This window comes from Boleophthalmus pectinirostris, unplaced genomic scaffold, assembly GCF_026225935.1.
Source record: "Boleophthalmus pectinirostris isolate CB_2022bp ecotype Guang Dong unplaced genomic scaffold, ASM2622593v1 HiC_scaffold_2, whole genome shotgun sequence".
Lineage (NCBI taxonomy): Eukaryota > Metazoa > Chordata > Actinopteri > Gobiiformes > Gobiidae > Boleophthalmus > Boleophthalmus pectinirostris.
The window spans coordinates 12,444,193-12,466,412 of record NW_026571152.1 but is presented as its reverse complement, the minus strand read 5'-3'; the positions used below and the strand labels follow the sequence as shown (position 1 = coordinate 12,466,412).

The 22,220-nt window shown below is 41.7% G+C and overlaps 1 protein-coding gene across 4 annotated transcripts; it reads right to left on the bottom strand.

Annotated features, from left to right (window-relative positions):
• Positions 1-1,983: 1,983 nt before the first annotated feature.
• Positions 1,984-21,155, bottom strand: LOC110160330 (transcription factor Sox-6-like). Of its 4 annotated transcripts, none has more exons than XM_055155748.1 (15): positions 20,942-21,155; positions 18,283-18,543; positions 17,593-17,836; positions 16,334-16,482; positions 16,054-16,122; positions 15,188-15,272; positions 13,488-13,528; positions 12,928-12,981; positions 11,629-11,736; positions 10,779-10,899; positions 10,482-10,669; positions 9,979-10,078; positions 9,356-9,526; positions 4,156-4,369; positions 1,984-3,942 (listed from the first exon to the last, which is right to left on the bottom strand). In XM_055155748.1, exons 2-15 carry the CDS (start codon positions 18,541-18,543, stop codon positions 3,606-3,608), a joined length of 2,142 nt encoding a protein of 713 aa, XP_055011723.1. In that variant the 5' UTR covers positions 20,942-21,155; the 3' UTR covers positions 1,984-3,605. The 4 variants fall into 4 exon arrangements, with proteins under 4 accessions (XP_055011723.1, XP_055011724.1, XP_055011726.1 ...); XM_055155749.1 differs by having other exon boundaries at positions 11,629-11,733; XM_055155751.1 differs by having other exon boundaries at positions 16,334-16,450.
• Positions 21,156-22,220: the final 1,065 nt, after the last annotated feature.

Here is a 22,220-nt window from a genome sequence, read left to right as displayed (position 1 = left end):
GGCAAACCGTCCCGCGCCTCAGGAGGGGGAAGCAGTTCTTCGCCAACACTGTTTACATTGCGGGGGGAGAGCTGCTGACCTCGACTGGGGATGTGGTCGGACGGTGGAAAGAATACTTTGAGGATCTCCTCAATCCCACCGTCACGTCTTCCGAGGAGGAAGTTGAGGCTGGGGACTCGGAGGCGGACTCATCCATCACTCTGGCTGAAGTCACTGAGGTGGTTGGAAAGCTCCTTGGTGGCAAGGCTCCGGGGTTGGATGAGATCCGTCCTGAGTACCTGAAGTCTCTGGATGTTGTGGGGCTGTCTTGGCTGACATGCCTCTTCAACATCGCGTGGCGGTCGAGGACAGTACCTCTGGACTGGCAAACCGGGGTGGTGGTCCCTCTGTATAAGAAGGGGGACCGGAGGGTGTGTTCCAAATATAGGGGGATCACACTCCTCAGCCTTCCCGGTAAGGTCTATGCCAGGGTACTGGAGAGGAGAATCCGGCCGATAGTCGAACCTCGGATCCAGGAAGAGCAGTGTGGTTTTCGTCCTGGCCGTGGAACACTGGACCAGCTCTACACTCTCCACCGGGTGCTCGAGGGTTCATGCGAGTTTGCCCAACCAGTCCACATGTGCTTTGTGGACTTGGAGAAGGCATTCAACCGTGTCCCTCGTGGTGTCCTGTGGGGGGTGCTCTGGGAATATGGGGTCCGGGGCCCTTTGCTAAGGGCTGTCCGGTCCCTGTATGACCGGAGCAGGAGCTGTGTTCGCATTGCCGGCAGTAAGTCAGACCTGTTCCCGGTGCATGTTGGACTCCGCCAGGGCTGCCCTTTGTCACCGGTTCTGTTCATTGTGTTTATGGACAGAATTTCTAGGCGCAGGGGCCGGAGGGGGTCCGGTTTGGGGACCACAGGATCTCATCTCTGCTGTTTGCGGATGATGTTGTCCTGTTGGCTTCATCGAACCAGAACCTGCAATGTGCACTGGGGCGGTTTGCAGCCGAGTGTGAAGCGGCTGGGATGAAGATCAGCTCTTCTAAGTCTGAGGCCATGGTTCTCGACCAGAAAAAGGTGGCTTGCCCTCTCCGGGTGGGTGGAGAGTCCCTGCCTCAAGTGAAGGAGTTCAAGTATCTCGGGGTGTTGTTCGCGAGTGAGGGAAGGACGGAACGTGAGATTGACAGGCAGATCGGTGCAGCTTCGGCAGTGATGCGGTCGCTGTATCGGACCGTTGTGGTGAAGCGGGAGCTGAGTCGAAAGGCGAAGCTCTCGATTTACCGGTCAGTCTTCGTTCCTACTCTCACCTATGGTCATGAGCTCTGGGTAGTGACCGAAAGGACGAGATCGCGGATACAAGGGATCGAAATGAGTTTCCTCTGCAGGGTGGCTGGGCGCTCCCTTAGAGATAGGGTGAGGAGCTCAGTGACACGGGAGGAGCTCGGAGTAGAGCCGCTGCTCCTCCACGTCGAGAGGAGCCAGTTGAGGTGGCTCGGGCATCTGTTTCGGATGCCTCCTGGGCGCCTCCCTAGGGAGGTGTTCTGGGCATGTCCCACCGGTAGGAGGCCCCGGGGAAGACCCAGGACACACTGGAGGGACTATGTCTCTCGGCTGGCCTGGGAACGCCTCGGGGTCCCCCCGGAGGAGCTGGAGGACGTGTCTGGGGTGAAGGAAGTCTGGGAGTCCCTGCTTAGGCTGCTGCCCCCACGACCCGGCCCCGGATAAGCGGACGAAAATGGATGGATGGATGGATGGAGACTCAGATCTGGTTATGATCCTGGTCTCAGATCTGGTTATGATCCTGGTCTTCTTAGATGATCTGGTTATGATCCTGGTCTGGAGGATCCTGTACACATTGCCTGTTTTTGCAAACTATGTTTTCTTCAAAAACATTTGTTCAGAATAATCAGTTTGTTTCATTAATTTTTAAATATTTTTCTTTTGATCTTCAAGCACAAAGATGATTTTTTTTCTCATCGTGATAAAAGACTTCAGAGAAAAGATGAAACAGCTGATCTTTGTTTAATCTCAAGAAAATCATAAAACATCGTTAAGAGAAATGTCAGACATCAGGCTAACGAGATGAAGAACATTAAATATGATAAATATTTCACATTTTAAATTTCACAACAACAAACAAACAGAAAAGTCTGAGAAAACCAATCGCCATTCTAGGGACCAGTTTGGAACATGCTCAGATCATGCCGAGATATGCCGAAACATAAATAATTTAATATTTAACTGCAATGGTTCAAGCAACATTTAAAGGTTCTATATTACACAAAATTGACACTAGTGCTAGTTGTGCTTTGTTTCACTCACATGTTTAAATAACCTTTTAATATTAGTGAGAAAAGAACTCAGTCTAAATATACAGGGTTTGTATTTTAAACATGTGTGAATGAAACAAAACACAAATCCAGGTAAGTTTGTGATGAGGAAACAACGTTATAATAACACTGATCAGAAAATCAGAACATTTAAAGAGTAGAAATAAACTCCAAACAGAGCTTCATCTGGAGAATCTTCTGCAATGTTGTAAAAGTCTTTGGTGAAAAAGTCCTGAATGTGGCTTTAAAGAGTCATTCAACTCCACTGTCACACCTAGGCCCGTCACAATAACACATTTTGAAGTGTGATATATTGCTGAAGTAAATAAAGATGATAAATGATAAAAGTGAAACTATAGTAAAATGTATAATATGTTTAAAAATATTAGCTGCACAAAAATACATAGCAGAATGAAACACTTAAAGGTGCACTGTGTAACTTTTCTGGTAGACCCGCTTGTCTTCATGGTGATGTGATTGCTTGCCTGGAATGTTCCACAGTAAACTTATTTACTGTTTTACATTTATCCCATTACAGATGTTTTACTGATTAAAAATACCATGAAAAAGTGTCATTCTTTGACACTTTTTTGACACCTCTCCATAGATCTGACCTGTATCTTCCCCTAGTTTAGTTTTTGCTTATCTTCATGGAGGTGGATTAATTTTGTGCTTCACTGTAGAATATTCCAGATAAAGCAATAACAGCTCTAAGAATGATAAGTATCTATAGTATTTATACTTTTCAGTGACATCATGCTGGGGGTGTTCTACGTGTATCTCTACTGACATAATGTTCTGCAATTACCATGGTGACACAATATACACATTAGTAAAAACTAGATTTAAACAGCACATTTTCAGGAGCCCGTGATCAATAAGAGCGTTCATGATATTGTTTAGATGTTTGATTTTCAACTAAAAGATGAGAGACTTATTAAATAACTGTTGGCTAATTCTAGCTAGCTTGTGACTATAATTTTATGTGTGAAAAAGTTGTTTAACAGCAGAAATTATCTCACCTGATCCAGCTAAATCAGCTCTGTATGGTCAGATTGTAAACTCAGATTAAAGTCTAACAGAGACAGAGCAGTGCCTACAGTTAGAATCACACCCCGAGAGAATGTAGGCTATCAATTTATCGTGACAGGCCTAGTCACATCTGAGGCAAACACAAAACATTTTAAAAACAATTCATTAATTTAAAAGTGCTGAAGGAGGAGGTCAGGGTCGGGTGTCGAGTTTGAACGAAATCTTGTAGTTTATAGCACCACTTCCTGTAGTTCTGGGCATGCTCAGTTTGATTCCTGGTCGCTACAGGTGTTAGATTTGTGCTCTTTATTTTCAGATCCTTCACAGACGTCCATCTCCGCTTCAGCTACATTATCCTCATTAGCCTCGTTAATTGGACAATCCCCCTGCATCTTTTTCTCATCTGTCGTGGCTTGGTGCATATGTTGATGAAGTTTTGGTGAAATTTCGTGATTCAGTGCTTCACTCGAACAGTTTGGCGAGGTTGTGGTTGTTTGAGTGGTTGCTATGGTGACAGTTCTAGGGTAAAAGTTGTCATCGCTGCTGCTGCTAACCTGGCTAACGTTAGCGTTGTTCCCCAAAGACAGGTGAGGGAGGGGCCTGGAGGACACACAGAGAGACATGTGGCAAAATACACTTTTATCTGCAGTTTGTACACGTAAACATGTATGATTTTTAGATTTTAGCAGCTTTGCAGTAAATAATGACATATTTACTACTCAGTCTTGTTCATGTTAAGACTGATTTAAATAAGTTTAGTTTAGGACATCTCCATCAATCCTCTCTCTGTAACTGCTGCTGTCAGACTCTTACCCCACGCAGTAGTCCCGCCTCTCTTGCCGTCTGATTCGGAGAAGTTGTTTGTATTCGCTGATGCGCAGTCTCCGCCCTTCCAGGAAGCAGGTGCGTTTGGGCCGGGGCTTGTACTTGTAGTTTGGGTACTTCTCCAGGTGGACCTTGGAAAGCCGCGCTTGCTCCGCGTAGAACGGGGCCTTCTCCTGATGGGACATGGCCTTCCACCGAGAACCTGAAGGAAGACAGGGCTTGGGTTAGACCTGGGTTAGACCTGAGTTAGACCAGGTTTAGTCTTGGTTCAGTCCTGGTTCAGTCTTGGTCAGTGTTGGGAGTAATGAATTAGAGTACTGCATTGCTTTTTGTTGGAACACAGTAATGTAAGGTATTACAGAAAAAAAAAAAAATGGTAACGTTATTGTGAATCATGTTAAATGTATTATTAAAGGCCACATATTGGGGTGGCAAAAGTATAGGCTGCAGGCTGATTGCATAGACAAAACTGTTAAAACATCCACACAGGACACAGTGAGAGGGAGGAGACAGCTATCTGCTGTGATTAAGACAGCTATACCTCGAGCACTGTCACTGAATAATTATCTGTTAAATTAATGGAATACATCTTTGTAATCCACAGCCAAGTCTAATCTAAAACACTGAGGCATAAACATAGGCACATACAATGTCACAAGGCTGATTTTTGTGCGACCATTGTGCACAAGACACAGTATTTTGACATTATTAATTAATTAATTAATTATTAATTCATAATTAATAATATAACTTTATTCACAATGTAAGGTAATTTAAAAAGTATATATATTTCAATAACTTTCATTCACACTAATGAGAAATATTTCTGTGCTAATATTGTGATCCAGTATCATCAGGCCCTTTGTTTTCTTGAACCAAAACCAAGCATGTCTTCATCCAATCAGTCCAATCAGATTCTTTTTGTTTCTTTGTTTGTTTGTTTTGTGAGACACAAATGAAACATAGGAGCTTATTGTTCATCTATCCTTTACAAAACTCAATTGCACATGAGAGTATTTTAAATATAATTTAGAGTTAAAAAAAACAGTAGCAGACAGGTGAAATGAGATAGGAACAAAGTAAAAAATGTCTTTGTTTTAATATTACAAGACACATTCCATGTTTACATGTTTACCCTTTATAACCATCTTACACATTATAATCAGTGAAAGTGATGTTTCTCTCCAGCCTCAGACTGTTGCTTCATCACGTTGGTTTCAGTCCCTTTTTTCTTCCAGACATAAGTAACTATAGTAAAATAGAACTTACCCAGGTTACATGGCAGTACACACTGTATTACTACACATTTCAAAATTTGAGGAGAGAGGTAGATATTACACAAGGGTAGGTGCTACAATGCTAATGGCATAAATATAAATTATATAAATCTAGCTTATCTTTTAAATGCTCAATTGTTTGATGACAATCTCTCCATCGTCTTTATTATCAAACATTTTTAACAAGAAATGTATGGCACAGTATGTAACTTTCTATTCACAAAATAGACAATAAAAAATAAAAAAAATCCTCATTTTGGATGTTTTAATTTCACTGAAAAACTTATCAGCTTAGGAAAACATATGTCCTTAGTGTGAACAGGCTTGCATCTACACAAACCTCACAAAAACACCTGGCCTGGAGGAAAGCCTGCTCTAACACTTGTTTCTATGGCAATGTTGATCCTTTGTCTATACAGTATTGCATAAAACGTACCACAGCAAATGTTCTGAAGTATGGCTTTAATTTGCTGTTTTCATGAAAGTTCAGAGAGTGGCTACTGTAACTGGTACTGCACCGATACTATTATAGGAGCTAAACCAAAAATGTTCATTTTGTCTTCTTATGTACTTTTCAGAACCCAAGAAGTTAAAATATTATAGGAGCTGCCACAGACCCACTGTATGCTCTCATTTACACTTTTGCTATTGGATTTGTAAATCTGGCCCAGTGTATTAGCAGCTAATGCACAAAATAAATACCTACTAGCAAACTAATTTCTCTGTCTTTCTGGTTTGATTTCAGTGTTTCCTTAATGAACCTAGGTGAGAGAATCCAACTCTTCAAACATCTTTCAGGTCTCAGCTTAACACTGCATAACTTTTCTGGTTGAGAGTATGTCACCTAGGCTATTTGTTTCCAGTGAGATGTTTTTGCATCATCAGGGATGTTCCACAGCATGACACTGATTACATTACAGGTGCTTTTTTACTCTAAAATGGATTGAAAAGCAAGTATTCTTACTGTGAATGGGCTCCACAGAGCTGACCAGTAACTTGGCCTGGTGGTACCACTTTTCATGTCGTAATACAAATATAGAGTATACACGCAGGCATTATGAAAAGACTAAAGCCTAAGCCAATACGAAAACAGGTTCATTCCTAAATATGCAGATGATACAGTTATTGTGAGCTTGCTCCAGGACACTGGTGATTGATTTTAGAAAAAGTACTTACTGTCATGAAGCAATTACAATCAAAGTTTAAACTCCGGAGGAGGTAACCCAGTATCAGTATCTGGGCAAGACTATCAACTGCTCTAGACTTTGATGCCAGCCTGCTGTCTCTAGTGTCATTGTTTTACTCTGCTTTTATTTAATCAGTTTTAGCTTTCTGATAGTTTGTTTCAGTTTGTGTTGGTGAAGAACAAAAATGCACTTTTGCAGATTGTGAAATGGGTTGGCTCCTGAACAATCTGTCAGTACGTGCTATCAGGCCTGAGCCAAAAATGCAGCACCAAAATATACGGAGAGTTTCATCCCCGCAGCCATTGTATTTTTAATATGGTCACTTGAAACATCTGATCGCTTTAGTCTGTATTAATGGATTGTGTGCATGTACTGATGTATGTTTGATGCCTCTTGCCCACTGCAAACCAAATTTACCTAAGGATACAAATAAAGACTCCTTAACCTCAACCTTTCTCATTCTCAGTATAAGCCCAGGCCATACATCATCTTAAAACTCAGAACCTCCAGAATTCATTCACTGAGCTGCAGAGGCCACATGAGCACTGATAAATACTTGACTGCAGGAGCTGGGACCATTCAGATCAGAGAGAGGCATTTTAAACCAACTGGATTCAGACATTGGTACTGGCAAAACAAATAAGAAACTCACATGAGGCTCATTCTGCTTTTTGATTGAATAATCATCTTGAAAACCAAAATACCTTATTATAACAGAGAACTTTGCAATCATGTCCAATGTTTTTGTAATTAAGAATAAATCAGCATAATTGTTATCAGTAAAAGCTATATTAGATTTGGACATATCTACCTCATATCTGGGGACAGAGAGATAAATAATATGTCTATGGATTTTAAAATCCAAATCTTACATAAGTACATGGAAAGTACAAAAAGTTGCATTCAGATGAAACTGATGATTATAATTTCTCATTTCCTTTCAGCTTGATCTTCTGCAGTGAATGAACTAGTTGCAGGCTCACAACCAGCCATGAAAGGATCTGTCAGTACCAAACCACACATTCCCAACTCCCCCAACACGAATGTGTGCTAATGACACTATAAAGAAACCAACATCAAGATGAAATAATGTAATTCACAAAGGCCCATGGATGAAACGCCTGAGACCTTGAGTAAAGCTTATTTGCTGTCTGCACGTGGGGGTTGTGTCTGTGGAGCTGCATCTGAAGCTGCTCCTGGGGCCCAGGGGGGTTCATAAAACAGCCCAAATTCCACTACAATTAGTCCAGAGGAAATGGTGCCTGGATTTAAGTGACTGCAGGATGACAGCAGCTCAAATGGGACTGGACATATATCTGACCCTGCCCACCCACACCAAATTTTTCACTTTCAGCAACTTCTAATGATCAGTGGATTTTGTTTTATTTGCTGGTATCCACTGCATTGTAATAACAAATGAACAAAGTATGGCTCTAAGAAGTCTACAGCTAGAGTAGGAACACAAAAACTTAAACTTAAACCATTGCTTAGGAAATCTTGCACTGACAACAATCACAAGCACATGCCCAATTTAAACCCCCATAGCAGGCGCACAGCCGTTTCAGTTTGTGCCTTGCCCCTCCTCCTCCCCAACACCCCTTTGGCTTCTCATCGACCCCTTCACTCTCCTCGTCATCTCATCGTCCCCATCACACTGCCTCAATTCTACCATGTCCAGTGTACCCTGAGAAGCCAGCGATCTCCTAAACATCATCTAAGCGGCCACGCCTTTCATTGCACTGTATTCTGTTAGGCTCTGAGCGCTAAAGATAACTCACCAATAATGCTTACTAATAGTTTTCTCTTTGTGTGTGTCTGCGTTTCACAGCATGTCTGTAGCAGCTTCATTTACATGTGAACCTTTCAAAGCATGTTTAAAGACGCCATTTTGCTAAGCTGACAGAAGCCATACTTAAAGGTGGAGCACTCCTAATTTGAGTTCTACACACTGTTATGATAAATTACTCTCACTTCTTGATCAAGAAAAGGTGAACACTGAGACATTTACTTCTAGATTCAAAATTCAATACTTCAAGAGCCCATACTACTCTGTTTTCTGACTATGTTTTATGATTTATGTTTGTTTAATGTTTTTTCTCAAAAACATAGCTAAAGTTGAAGGTGGACCGGGTCATTCTGAGCTAGGTATAGCTCAAGTACACTAGTAAATGTAGATCAAAAAATGTTAAGCAGCATACTAGCAATAAGATTGGTCAAAGTTATGCCTGATATTATACACATGGATCAAACAGGTTATATTAATAATCAGATCATGTTAAACACATTGTCAGAGTGATAGAATAAATTCAGCAAAATGATCAGACTTGCCGAAAAGGCCTTCAACTGAGTAGACTGGACCCAAAATTGGTCCTGGTTCAATTCTGGTTTAGTCTTGGTTTAGTGCTGATTTAGTCCTGGTGTTGCCCTGGTTTACCTGGTTCAGTGCTGGTTTAGTCCTGGTTTAGTCCTGTTTTAGACCTGAGTTAGAAATAGGTTTGAACTAGTTTAGACCTGGATCAGTCCTGGTTCAGTCCTGGTCTAGTCCTGGTCTAGTCCTGGTCTAGTCCTGGTCTAGACCTGGGCTGGTCCTGGTCTGGTCTGGTCTGGTCCTGGTCGTGTCCTGGTCTAGATCTGGTTCAGTCTTGGTGTAGTCCTTGGTTAGTCTTGGTTTAACCACGGTTTAGTTTACTTCTGGTTCATTCCTGGTCTAGACCCAATTCTTACCCAGGATCTTGGAGATGCTGGAGTTGTGCATGTCAGGAAAACAGCTTAGGATCCTCCGTCTCTCGTCTTTGGCCCAGACCATGAAGGCGTTCATGGGCCGTTTGATGTGAGGTTCTGACGAGGTTCTGCTTCTGCTGCTGCGGAACACTCGGCCTGAGCTTAGAGGAGCATCTGGAGAACAAGCAGCAAAACTATTGATACTTTGTAACTGATATCATCAACATTCAATGGGGGTGTGATGCTATCTGTAGGCACTGCTCTGTCTGAAGCTACGTTAGACTTAGACTTTATTTTAACACAATCTGACCATAAAGACCTGACTTGGTAAAAGTATAAAAGGTGAGCTGATTTGGGCTGTTGAACAAATCCATCTGAAAATAATTGTCATATAATATATATAATTACCCTCTTCATACCTGGTTCAGTCCTGGTTCAATCCTGATTTAGACTTTTAGAATGTCTTTAGTCCTGGTTTACTCCTGGCTCAGTCTTGGTTCAGTCCTGGTTTAGGCTTAGTTTAGAGTAGACCCTTTTTAGTCCTGTTTTATTCCTGGTTTTGTCCTGGTTCAGTCCTGGTTTAGTCCTGGTTCAGTCCTGGTTTTAGTCCTGGTTCAGATCCATACCCTCCATGTCCTCAGGTCTGGTCAAGTCCAGGACTCTGTGGACCAGTTTTGAGTCCGGTCTCACTTTGATCTGACTCAGGGCCTCGAAGTGATGCTTCTCCTGGAACAGAAGACATCAGAGTTAAACCATATCCTGTATGTATCTCTGGACATATCCATCCCGCATACCAATTCACTTTCTATTGAAAAGTTGTAGCCCCTCTCTCTATAACTGCTGCTTATCCTTTTTATTGGTCAGAATTCCAAATTTGGAACTGTGCTCAATATTAGCCCCTATAACTGCGAGCCTTGATGAGCTTCATTTGGAGCCAAACACTGTGGAGCACACGTCCTTAGTCCAATTCTTCAACAGTCTAGGAGTTAGTTATTTGGAAACCAAGTCTAAACAAGCACTAAACTAGGACTAAATCTGGTCTAAACCATGTCTAAACCAGGTCTAAAGCAGGATTAAAGCAGGACTAAACCAGTATTAAGCAATGACTAAAGCAGGTATTGTCCAGTACCTTGTCCCCGTTGTGCAGGCTGATGTGGCTCAGAGAGGGCAGTATGGTCTCTAGACTGTGGGACCCTGTGTAGACTGGTTCTTGGTGGATTTGAACTGGATTTTGTAGGTCCTTGGGTCTGGTCTGGTCTCTTTGAGTCTGGACTTTGTAATCTTGGAGTCCAGAAGAGTTCATACTGAAGATAAGATCTGAAACAGTAAAGTGAAGTGAGTCTGCCCTCTCAGGTCCAAACAAGGTCTAAACCTGAACTGAACCAAAACTAAACCAGAATTAACCTAGGTCTTCAGCAGGCCTTACCTCTGTGGTGGTGCTGGATCCGGTCTGAACTAGGTTTGGATCGGCTCAGACCTGGTTGTGTTCTAGAATAGTCCTGAGTTTTATTTGGAGATGAGAGGTTCAGAGGCTCACACTGCTCTTCCTGAAACACACAGAACGATGTGAGTGATGGAGTGGAAAGTTACAGCTTATGGTACAGGAAGTTTGTGATGCAGGTTTCTTTTTTGGTTATTGTGTGGCTATGCAGAAACTAACCACCTCCACTGTGGTTCCTGGCCCTGATGTCAAATTCAGAGAAGTAGGAGTAGTGACATCTGTTTCACCTGTTACATAGTTTTGTTTTACCCTTGCCTAATTGTAAAGCATACAAATGTCAGTGACCCACTCTGACCCCAGATGTGCCTATAAGAATGTGTGCCGTGGGTAGCAGCGCACATTCCTGCAGTACTCCTGTACTCTGTAAGACCTGTGCCACTGGAAGCTGGAAGTCAATAAATAGACAAGATGAAACTGTCTGGTGTCACAATGTTTCTTTAATTATCCCCATTTGTATAGTAACAGGAGAGTTTCCTCAACAGTGACCAGAGCTGAGGGTTTGATTTCTATGCTGCTGTGTCATTAAGCAAAGAACTGACTCCATGGTTCTTTCTCCACAGTCACTCTGTGCCACAGCCAAACCAGAACTGAACTGTGGCTGAACCAGGTCTAAATCAGGATTAAAAAAAGGACTCAACTAGGACTTAACCATATTTAAAATAGAAATAAACCAGGGCTATACCAGGATCAAACCAAGACTAAACGGGGACTGAACCAGGTCCCCGCCTGGTTTAAACTATGACTAAACCAGATACATGAGTGCTGATGTTCAGACCTTCAGATATGGACTGTCCTCCCTCTTCATAGCAGCAGGGGGTGACACTTGGTTCAGCCTGGACCCTGGACAGATCTGAAGACCCGAAACCTGAGCTGAGTACCACTGCTGAGAGAGAGAAAACATGAGAGAGAGGTACAGAGGAGGGAGGCTAGAGGAGAGGAGGAGAGAAGGAGAGGAAGAGAGGAAGTGAGGATGTGGGGGCTTCCTAAATTCTCTGCATTTCATCCAGGGGAGGGGCTGAGCTTTCCATTTCAATCAAAGCTAACTAACTGCTGGGTGCTGTGTCATTTCATAATGAGCAGATATAACAGATACAACAAATATTAAAGGGCCCATACTATTTTTTTGTGAGTCTACCACTAACACAAAGTGACTGTTGACTAATGAAGCTTTGTCAAAAGTCTGTTTTTTAGACTTGGCAGCTCAGGTGAATAGAAAACACTGTTTAAAAGTGGGTTGTCAAGGTTACAATAGAATGTTATGTCTGGCCCCCAGAAGAAATGCTGAGCTTTTAGGGAGTCCCAAAGAGGGAGAGAGAGGCCTGAGCCGAGCACCACTGCACAGAGAAAGAGACAGAACATAAGAGAGCAGAAGAGAGGAGGAGAGAGGTGGAGGAGGGGAGGTGGATACGTGGGAGAAAGAAGGAGCACAAGCAGAGAGGAAGAGGATAAGGAGAAGTTCAAAGTGTGTTTAGCTGATGTGTTTTCCTCAGACTCAGGTCCAGAGGGTCCTGACTCTGCACCATCCATCACCCTGACCAGCACCTGTCAATCACACTGACCAGCACCTGCCAATTAAACTTTAGTTCATTCATCAGTGAGCGTTCTTCTGAGGGGTGGGGTGGGAAGTGGGGTTTATAATTATAGACGTGTCATGCTAACACTATTGTTCACTTAGCATCATGGTTAGTCCGGGAAAGTTTCAGAACTCAGTCAGTCCCCTGTATTTAACATCTAGTGACACTAACCCTTCTCTTTTACATGTGCATGTGAGGAGAGCAGGGACATGAAAGAAATATCATGAAATAAACATGTTCTATAGTTTAACATGGGGACAGGCTTCACCATTCATTTGTTTGTGAGGGAGCATTTGGTTTGATGTAACTCCAGGAGCAATGGTGCCGAGTGCTCAAGTCTGGCCAGAGAGGGAAAGGTCTATGAATGTGTAAGAGACCATTTCAAACAGTGGAAAAAGTGGGACCTGATCCCAGAACCCCAAAATGTCAGTGGGTGTGAGGTCCATACGAAATACAAAATTTCCCACTAAAATCTAAATACACTGCACCCATGGCTTTACCTGAAAAGTGAAGTTTGTTGCAGACTTTGAAATTCTGGTGGTCATCATGTTGTTCTGAACAAAAAAATATATTATGCAGTTACTAGAAGAAGTCCGCCATGTTGAATTGATCATGTGACCGTGTCCCTGTACTTTGGTGTTTGACCTTTTGTAAATAAGACCTTAGAGCTCAAAACTCTCTCAGAAAAGGTCTAAACTTCAAATGCCTCCAGAATGAGCTCTAAAAATGTTAAACACATCAATGTGTAAAAGGTTTCAGAGGTCAAAATTTTTTGTTTGTGAAATCGAGACGTTTTAGATTCAGGAGACATTTTATAGCCTGTGGACCAAACCAGAACTATCCAATGTAAAATGTATTCTGGAGCTGACATATCTTGATTCGGATCTCTGAGTTCAGCTTCAGACGACCGCTCCAGTGAACAAGTCAAAAAAAACAATCAGCAGTATATAACAGTAAAGATTCCATTCAAAGTAATAAACATAAAGAAAGTGCCAAAATAAAAAATCAGCCAAAATGAGGATGCAGTTAAGCCCATTTAGTAAACCCAGACTATTCTTACCTGTACTTGGTGTGGAGCCAACTGCAGCGGGAAAAACTCACCTGAAACACAACAGGTACAGGACTGAACCAAGAGCAAATACACCTAACCCTAACCCTAATCCAAACCTAGACTGAACCTGGTCTGTACCTGGTCCAAACCTGGTCTAGGCTTGAACCAAAGCTGGACTGAATCGATAGTCTAAACCTGGTCTAAAATCTGGTGTAAAACCTGGACTAAACTTAAATGAAACCCAGAGTAAACCTGGTCTAATGCTATTCTAAACAGTATAATGTTGTTTCCCCCATCAAAAACACACCTGGAGTTATGTTTTGTTTCATTCATGTTTAACACAAAAACCGTGCATATTTAGGCTGAGTTCTTCTCTCAAAGAGAAAAACACTCCGTTACACCTTGTGATGTCATGTAAGAAAACAGGAAATGATACACTGTGTTTTTAATCTCCATATACCTTCGCCATGGCATTTTCAGTATCTACTGAACAAAATTTAAAAGGTCGATATTAACTTGAAAACTACAGCTTCATGACATCAGATGATCGAACAGAGCATTTGAGCTTAGGAGATGTAGACAGACATATAATAATGAAGAGTTATTCAAACATGTATGAATGAAACAAAACACAACGCCGGGTATATTTTTGATGACAACAACAACAACATTATAACATGGCATAAAGCTCACAGTAGTCAATTTTGTGTAATATAGGACCCTTAAACATTTACAAAACAAGTGATTTTCTGTGATGAGGTGACACTGGGTCAGACACATGGACATGCCTGAACAAAAACATACAATTGTGACTAATAGAAACATGAAATTCCATTACAGCAAATCACAGAAAGGTAAACTGTCACTTAGGAGGTTAAAGATGCACTGTGTAATTTTTCTGGTGCAGGGTCTGACACCTGCTTTTTCGATGGAGATGTGATGTTTTGCCTAGAACGTTCCAGCATATGGCTTTAAATCTATCAATCTCTGCCCACTGTTCAAATAAATGCTTTTGTGGCAATAACAGTATCTGCAACAGAATGAATGATAAATATGTTTAATGCCATAGTGTGGAACATTACAGGTGAAATATTAAGATCTCCATGGAGACAAGCAAGTGGCAGAGTGTCCAATAGGAAAGAACTAAACCAGGGCTGAACCAGGGCTGAACCAGGACTAGAGTTATTGACATTTTCTTGCATATGTGCAGCTCTGCTGATGGAGGCCCTCTCCCCTCTCTCCCCTCTTTCAATCTGCAGCTTCTGTTAAACTCAGACAAACTTGCTCTGGTCTTCACAGTGAGAGGCGCTGGACTCCTGCTGGGCCTAAAAGGTTTTCTGTGTTCAGACAAGACTAGGACTGGACTATGACCACACAAAACCAAGTCTCGGGGAGACCCAAGAGACCCAGGGTGAGGGGCAGGTGAAGAGGGAGATGGCTGAGAGAGCACACCTGCAAGAGCTCAGGAAAGAGGCACAGATACAAGAGTCCTGGTTCAGTTCTGGTTAAGTCCTGGTTCAGACCTGGTTTAGCACTGTTTCAGTTCCGTTTTTTTCTGGTTTAATCCTAGCTCAGACCTGGCTTAGTCCTGATTCAGTCATGTTTTTAGTCCTGGTTTAGCCCTGGTTAAGTTCTGGATTAGTCCTAGTTAATCCTGCTTCATTCCAGGTTCACGCAGATGTTTAAGTGGAGAGTTGTGTAATACTGACCACTATAAGGTGACAGCAGGGCTGGCGGCTGTAGGGGGCGCTGTTCTGGAGGAAACATCATGAGAGGAGTAATATGACCCTGCGCCTGCACACACATACACACATACACACATACACAATGTGATGTGAAACCAGGCACAAGACTGTACCAGGTCAGAAATGAACTAGAAAAAAAGAGTATTGATACTTTGCATCTGATATCATCACTATTCCCTGGTAGAGTGAAGCTAACAACTGCTCCAATAGGTATCCCCACGTTAAACTCCGCCCCTGCAGCCAGGTTTTTATGATCAGAAACACCTGGCTGTAATCAGGGCAGTCCTGTGTGATGTCACGTAGTACCTGAAATTGCAGACGCTAGTGAAGGCAATACAAAAGAGGGGTTTTGACCAGAAAGCTGCAAATTTAGAGTTAACACTCAAACTGCCAAAAATAAGCACCAGGAACAGTAGATAATGCCATTATAAAAGTATATAGGCAGTTATATACTATTAGAACCACTTTCAAATCTAACATGAGCCTCCAGGCTCAACTTAAACCCAGTTTAAAATTTAGTATTTTTTCTTGAGCTTTCAGACAATCTTAAAAATGTAGTTGCTAATTTTATAGTAGCCATAGAAAATTCTTGAACATGCTACCGTCCAGAATCTGGGAGGTGGGATATTTCCCAGTGGAACATTAAGAGTTCTGCCCTCAGAGAGTTCAAGCTGAATTCACTGTAATAACTTACAGAATATTGCCACATTTAACCTGTATCGTATGTTTACATGTGGTGCTTATCCACTCACATCCTGTGTTCATAAGTGGTCATCACCAGTCTGACCGTCCAAGTCAGAGGTAGTATATTAGTAGTACTACTACTATACCTGTATGTGTTGCTGCAGGAGGCTGATCTTGTGCTGTTGTTGCAGAAGCTGCTGCTGCTGTCGAGCTATCTGAAAAACACACATTTAAAATATTTTACTTTAGTTTATTTGAGTCATTTGTAATCATAATCGTAAACATGTTTTTCATTCACTCATTTTGCCTCAGCGAGTATTGCACTTGAGGAATGTGATGAGTTGTGCCTATAGAAGTATTACTCTTTACATGAAGAATAGTAGTTGACTGTTTACAGTAGTAGCAGCAGTACAATAGTAGAAGTACCTGTATTTGTTGGATTCGTGCTAACTCCAGACTCTGTCTCTGCTTCTGTCTCTGAGCGGCGGCCATTCTCTTCTGCTCCTCCTGAGACATGGCCAACTGTCCTCTCAGGGACACGAGCTGGGAGACCAGAGAGGACACATCTCTATGACCTATAAAGGAGACAAGGAGAGAGGAGACAAGGAGATAGGAGAAGAGAGGTTAGGAGAGATGAAAAGAGAGGTTAGGAGAGGAGAGCGCAGACAAGGAGAGAGGAGACACAGACAAAGAAAACAGAGAGGCAGGAGACGAGGAGACAAGGAGAGAGGAGACAAGGAGAGATCTAAACCCAGTTTTAAACAGTATCTGTAATCATTAGTAGAACTGTAACCTGCTTTGTCAGAGTAGACTGTTGATCTTTCATTGCTGATGTTTTTGTAAATTTCACATTCATGTTCCTCATGTTTTCCTGGTCTTTTCCTGGAGTTAGTATTTCCTTGAGATTCCTTGTGTCTCTGAGAAGTTTTATTTAAACTTTTGTCTTTGGGGCAAAAACAAAGGTTTGAGTCTCTAAAGAGGCTTTGAACCTGGGCAGCTCAGGGCCAGAAAGGACTACAGCTCCCAGAATGCACCAGGGCAGCTCAGAGAGAGAAGAGACTACAGCTCTCACAATGCACCAGGGCAGCTCAGGGCCAGACTGGACTATAGCTCCCAGAGTACACCAGGGCAACTCAGGCCCACCTTAGACAGTTGACTACAGTTTCCATGATGCACTGCAGCAGGGCAGAGCACACGGCACAAAAAGTCGAAGGGCGCACGAAGACTACAGCTCTCATCATGCACCAGGGCCCGTTAACCCCTGTACAGATCGTATAATGAAGGAGAACACACATGTATAACAAACATACTGAAGGGTTTTCAGGTTTTTGAATCTAGAATCAGAGTCCAGACTCGGACAAGAGTCTAACCCACAACCTCCTCACTGAGAAGAGAAGACAGGGATAACCCCTCCGCAACAGTAACACATGCACTCTCCACTCAGAGAGATTAGGAGTCTAACACACAACCTCCTCCTCCTAGTTTAGTCCTGGATTGGTCCTGATTTTGCTCCTGTTTAGGCCGAGATTAAGTCCAGGTTTAGTCCTGGTTTAGACCTGGGTTAGTCCTGTTTTAGTTCTGGTCTACTTCTGGTTTAGTCCTGATTTAGTCCTAAACCACATCCTCCTCCCTGAGAAGAGGAGACAGACTGACCATTCTGCGACAGGGAGAGACCGGTGACTCACTGTTGTCCAGGTGGTGGCGCTGCAGCTCCTCCAGTCTCTTTTGCTTGAGGGAGTGCACCACATTTGCCAGACTGCTGCGCCGGCTCTCTGTGATGGCGAGCGAGGTTCTCGATTTGTAGGAGGAGCAGGTGGATTCAGGAGAGGCCACAGGGCAGTGTGCAGGTGAGACTGGGTCAGATCCTGGTCTAGACCTGGACTCAGGTCTAGACTTACTCTTAAATAGAACTCGGACACATCCAGAAACCTAAGACAGAATACAGGAATGGTTTAATTTTATTTAGAGAAAAGACAGCAGCAGCAGCAGTTCAAAGCTGCACTGTGTAACTTTTCTGGAAGGTCTGCTACATGCTTGTCTCTATGGAGATTTTAGCGCTTTGCCTGGAATGTTCCACAGTTCAGTATACAGCACAGACTTGATAATTAGACAATAGAATGTGATTTTCAGTATTAAATGGTAGTACTTTCTTTTATGTTACTATACAGTTTAAGATCATTCTAAAGCTGTTCAGGAAAGGGTCATTTCTATCCTGTGAATGTGACATTTTGTACTGAAAGCTGCTCAAAAGCGTTTCTAGTTTCAATATTAATTTTAGTATCAAGTATTTGAATTTCAGTTCTTTTCAGAACCCTGTCTCCACAGATCTGACCTATATCTTGGCCTGTGGTGTCACCTAGAAACATGTTACTCACCTGTCCTGGAGGCGTGGTTTTGTCCCATTGGTCGGCTGGTTCAGGGGAGGGCTCACAGCTGATTGCCTCTGAATGTGACTGCGAGGCGTCTGCTCTGATTGGCTGTGGCGCTGGTAAATGCTCTGCTGTGATTGGTTCAGGTTCAGGGGAATGCTGGTCTGTGATTGTCTCTGTCTGGGGGTCATGTGGCTGATCCTCGGCCTGTGACTGGCTGCAGTGCTCTTCCTCATTTTCAGAGTCGGAGAAAAGAGTCGACGACATCTAAACGACAGTATAAAACAATTTAAAAGCCTCTGCTCCTCTCCTCTGCTCCTCTGACCCTCTCCTCTGCTCCTCTGCTCTGTTGTTCAGTTCTTTGTTTAAATGTGAATTATGCAGGTCGCAGATGTCTGATCCATCTTTAATATCACACATGTTAAATCTTTTGTCAGGACAAGAAAATTAAATATGAAAATGGATGCCCTGTCTGAAATTACAATGTAATAAAGTAATTGTTAAGTACTGTGAGTGTAAATAACGAGAAAAGTTTTGTGTGAATGAAGTGAATAATGATAAAATTAAAATATCCTGTAAAGTTATAATATTAATGTAACAGGCATAGATAACTGAACCAGGCCCAAGACAAACCTAGAACTAAACCAGGTCTAAACTGGGACTAAACCAGGTCTAAACCAGGACTGAACCAGTACTAAACTAGGACTAAACCAGGTCTAAACAATGACTAAACCAGGACTGAACCAAGACTAAATCAGGTCTAAATCAAGACTAAACAAAAACCAGGACTAACCAGGACTATAACAGGACTAAACTAGGACTGAACCAGGTCTAAATCAGGTCTAAATCAAGACTAAACCAAAACCAGGACTAAACCAGGACTAAACCAGGTCTAAACCAGGTATAAACCAGGTCTAAATCAAGACAAAAAAACATGACTAAAACAGGTGTGAACCAGGATTACAACCAGGACTAAACCAGGACGAAACAAGGACTGAACCAACTCTAAACCAGGACTAAATCAGAACCAAACCAGGACTGAACTAGGACTAAACCAAGACTACATTGATGACTCAAACATAAAGTTGCAGTTTCAAATTTGACCTAAAACAAAGTGACTTAGGCTCCAAAGAAACAAATCATTTTAAAGTTTAACATTAAAAACATTTAATTATGAATTCTCCATTTTGTCCCATCTGTCTCTGAGTTTGTCCCTCTGTGCCTCCTGTCACCTCCTCTCACTGTCAAAGAGAAGCAGAGCCAGGGGAGGAGACAGGTGCAGACAGGAGCAGACAGGAGCAGAGCCAGAGGAGCAGGGAGGAGCTGAAGCCTGAACCCTGTAGTGTATTGTTTACTACAGTGTTTCACAGTACCACAGAATATTTAACAGTACTTCAAAGTAGTCCAGAGCAGTACTTTATCAACGCAGACAGTATTATCATAGCAGACAGAGGCAGACTCCCACCTTATCTGAGCAAGACACTGCTCTGTCCTACTACGACCTCGGTGTACTCGTCTGAACTACAATTAAGACTGATAATACTTCAACTACTACTAATCTATTACTACTACTATGGATACTGCTACAGCTACTACTGCAGCTATTACTACACACTATTGACGCTACCCATATGAGTACTATGTTGGTCCAGTCAGTGTGATCTCAGGCAAGACAAAAGGCTCAGACTCTGTCAGTCTGTCCCTGTCTGTCTCTCCCTGGGTAGCTGTGACCACAGTGTGAATGACCACTGACATGTGAACTGTCCTCAGACTGGACAATATTACAAAGCAGGAGCCAGAAATGATCCCTGACCCTCTGCAGATGTTAGGGACAAAACATAAACTGAGAACCGTTCATAACTATAGTAGCACATTTAAACATTTGCCCAAGATTTCAAAGTTATGTATATTTTTAAGTTTACATGTTGTCTGTTTATTGTATCCTCCAGTGCGTTCTGTGTGTAAATCCAAACAGCACATTTTTGGCGCAGCGTTAAACACCTTTACATCCACGAATATGACCTTTTTGTATACAGGTCATTAATTTTATTTCAGTTTGAGCTCTGTGCTGTTATGTATCCAATGATATATTCTGTTCACTCTCCCTGAGACTTTAGAAAAATAGTTAGTGTCTCTTATTAAACCTTTCAAGTGTTTGGTAACACCACAACTAAATCATGTCGTAGCCTAATAATGCTACGTTCAAACAGTTGAAAGTTGTAAATTGGATAGAATGTCCAACAAATACTTTTTTACTCTTATGCACTAATTTTAGGTTTATACTTTGGCTTGAAAAACATTATTGGACAATAGCTCCTTACACTGGACACCTGCTCCTGCGCTGCTCCTAAACGTTTCGCTCCGTAGCCGCTCTTCATTCCCGAGTATTACCCGCGTTTGTAAAATGTGCCTTAAAATACCTCATTCAAAGTGCCTTTATTTTTAAATCGTTTTTAATGGTGCACTATAGAGACAGACCCTCCTCCAAAAAATGTGCACGATCAATCTTTAGAGTTTATTTTAGTCATTCTCGTGTGTTTCGGAGTCGGGTCGCTGCTGCAGGGCGCACCGCCTCCGCACACGCTCCTAGTCTCCACGTGCTTCTACTTTCTCAAAATGTAAACTTTCACTAAACAAATCTAAAAACACAAAATAACATTCTTACCTTGAATTTCAGCTCATGGAAATCAGGTGCAACACAAAACTCCAGAGAAATCCAAACAGAATTCCGTGTAAAAGTCCAAATGAGTCTTCCATTCTCCGCTGTTGTTCTGCTTTGATTCCTTAAATTACTACCATTTTGTTTGGTAGTTTTAATTAATTATTTCTGAAGTTTTTTGGGGTGAAGTTCCTGAAGACTTTTCTTGGGCACGCGCTGAAGGATGAGAACCATAAAGAGTGGAACTGAGGCGAACCCCTCCCACAACAAGGAGACAAGGAGGTAGGCAAGGAGGCGAGGAAAGGTGGGAAGAAAAGAGCAAGGGAAGAAAGGGTGCATCTTTTTAAACAGATTTTGAGTATTTTGTGTTTAGCTGTTTTGTTCAATTATGCAATATTCTCAATATAATAAAATACATTCAAATTTAAATGTGTCTGTTATGTTATGATAAAGCTACTGGTGCACAATGATTAATATGTGTTGTCCTAATGCATATACAACTATATACTGTATAAAAAAATGATATATACAGTCTATGTATGAAACACAACAAACAAACAAATAAACAAACAGATAACTTACTATAGACCAGAAACTAGTATTTGACTAATTAATTTATAAGAAAATATCTTTATTTTTTTTATTTCTATTGAGTAATGCTAATCTTTTGGACAGAATTTTCCCTAGTGTAATGTCATCAATGTGGAGGGTTCTACTTTCTGTAATGTTTGTCAAATTTTCTTCAAAATTTGCTTCTTGTTGTAAAACTACAATTTATATTCATAGCAAGTATTATGCCAATTAAAGATTCATCAGAGGCATTTTAAGTACAATCTTGGCAGGATAACTTGTAAGTGAGTTCATTTTTAGTCACTGTATTAACTGTATATTTAGTTGAGTACAAATTTTCAGTACTCTTTCCACCACTAGTGTTAGGAAGTAACTGAATACATGTACCCAGAATACATATTCTGAATACAAATTTTGGCTAACTGTATTCTGGAACAGTTACCTTTCATTTGCTGGTGTTCAGAATACAGATACTATTTTAAAATTAAAGGGATACATGGTGGTACTTCATCACACAATTTAGCACATAATTAAAATATACAACACTGCTCTTGTGGTGAGTGAATGTGTGATTTTTCCTGCTATGATCAGTAATAAATAAATACATAACAAACAATGAAACAATAAAGCTGTTTTAATCCTATTTTTACTCTATAATTTAAATGCAACTTGATGTAAAAGTAATCTCAGTATTCTGAATACAGTACACTGATTG

What these genes read in the sequence shown, in the direction of transcription:
- LOC110160330 (XM_055155748.1), bottom strand. Translation starts at nt 18,543, where the DNA reads ATGTCGTCGACTCTTTTCTCCGACTCTGAAAATGAGGAAGAGCACTGC. An exon ending in CCTGCTGTCACCTTATAGTG is followed by an intron (nt 13,529 to 15,187) that starts GTCAGTATTACA and finishes GTTGTGTTTCAG; the next exon opens with GTGAGTTTTTCCCGCTGCAG. An exon ending in CAGACCTGAGGACATGGAGG is followed by an intron (nt 9,527 to 9,978) that starts GTATGGATCTGA and finishes CTTGTTCTCCAG; the next exon opens with ATGCTCCTCTAAGCTCAGGC.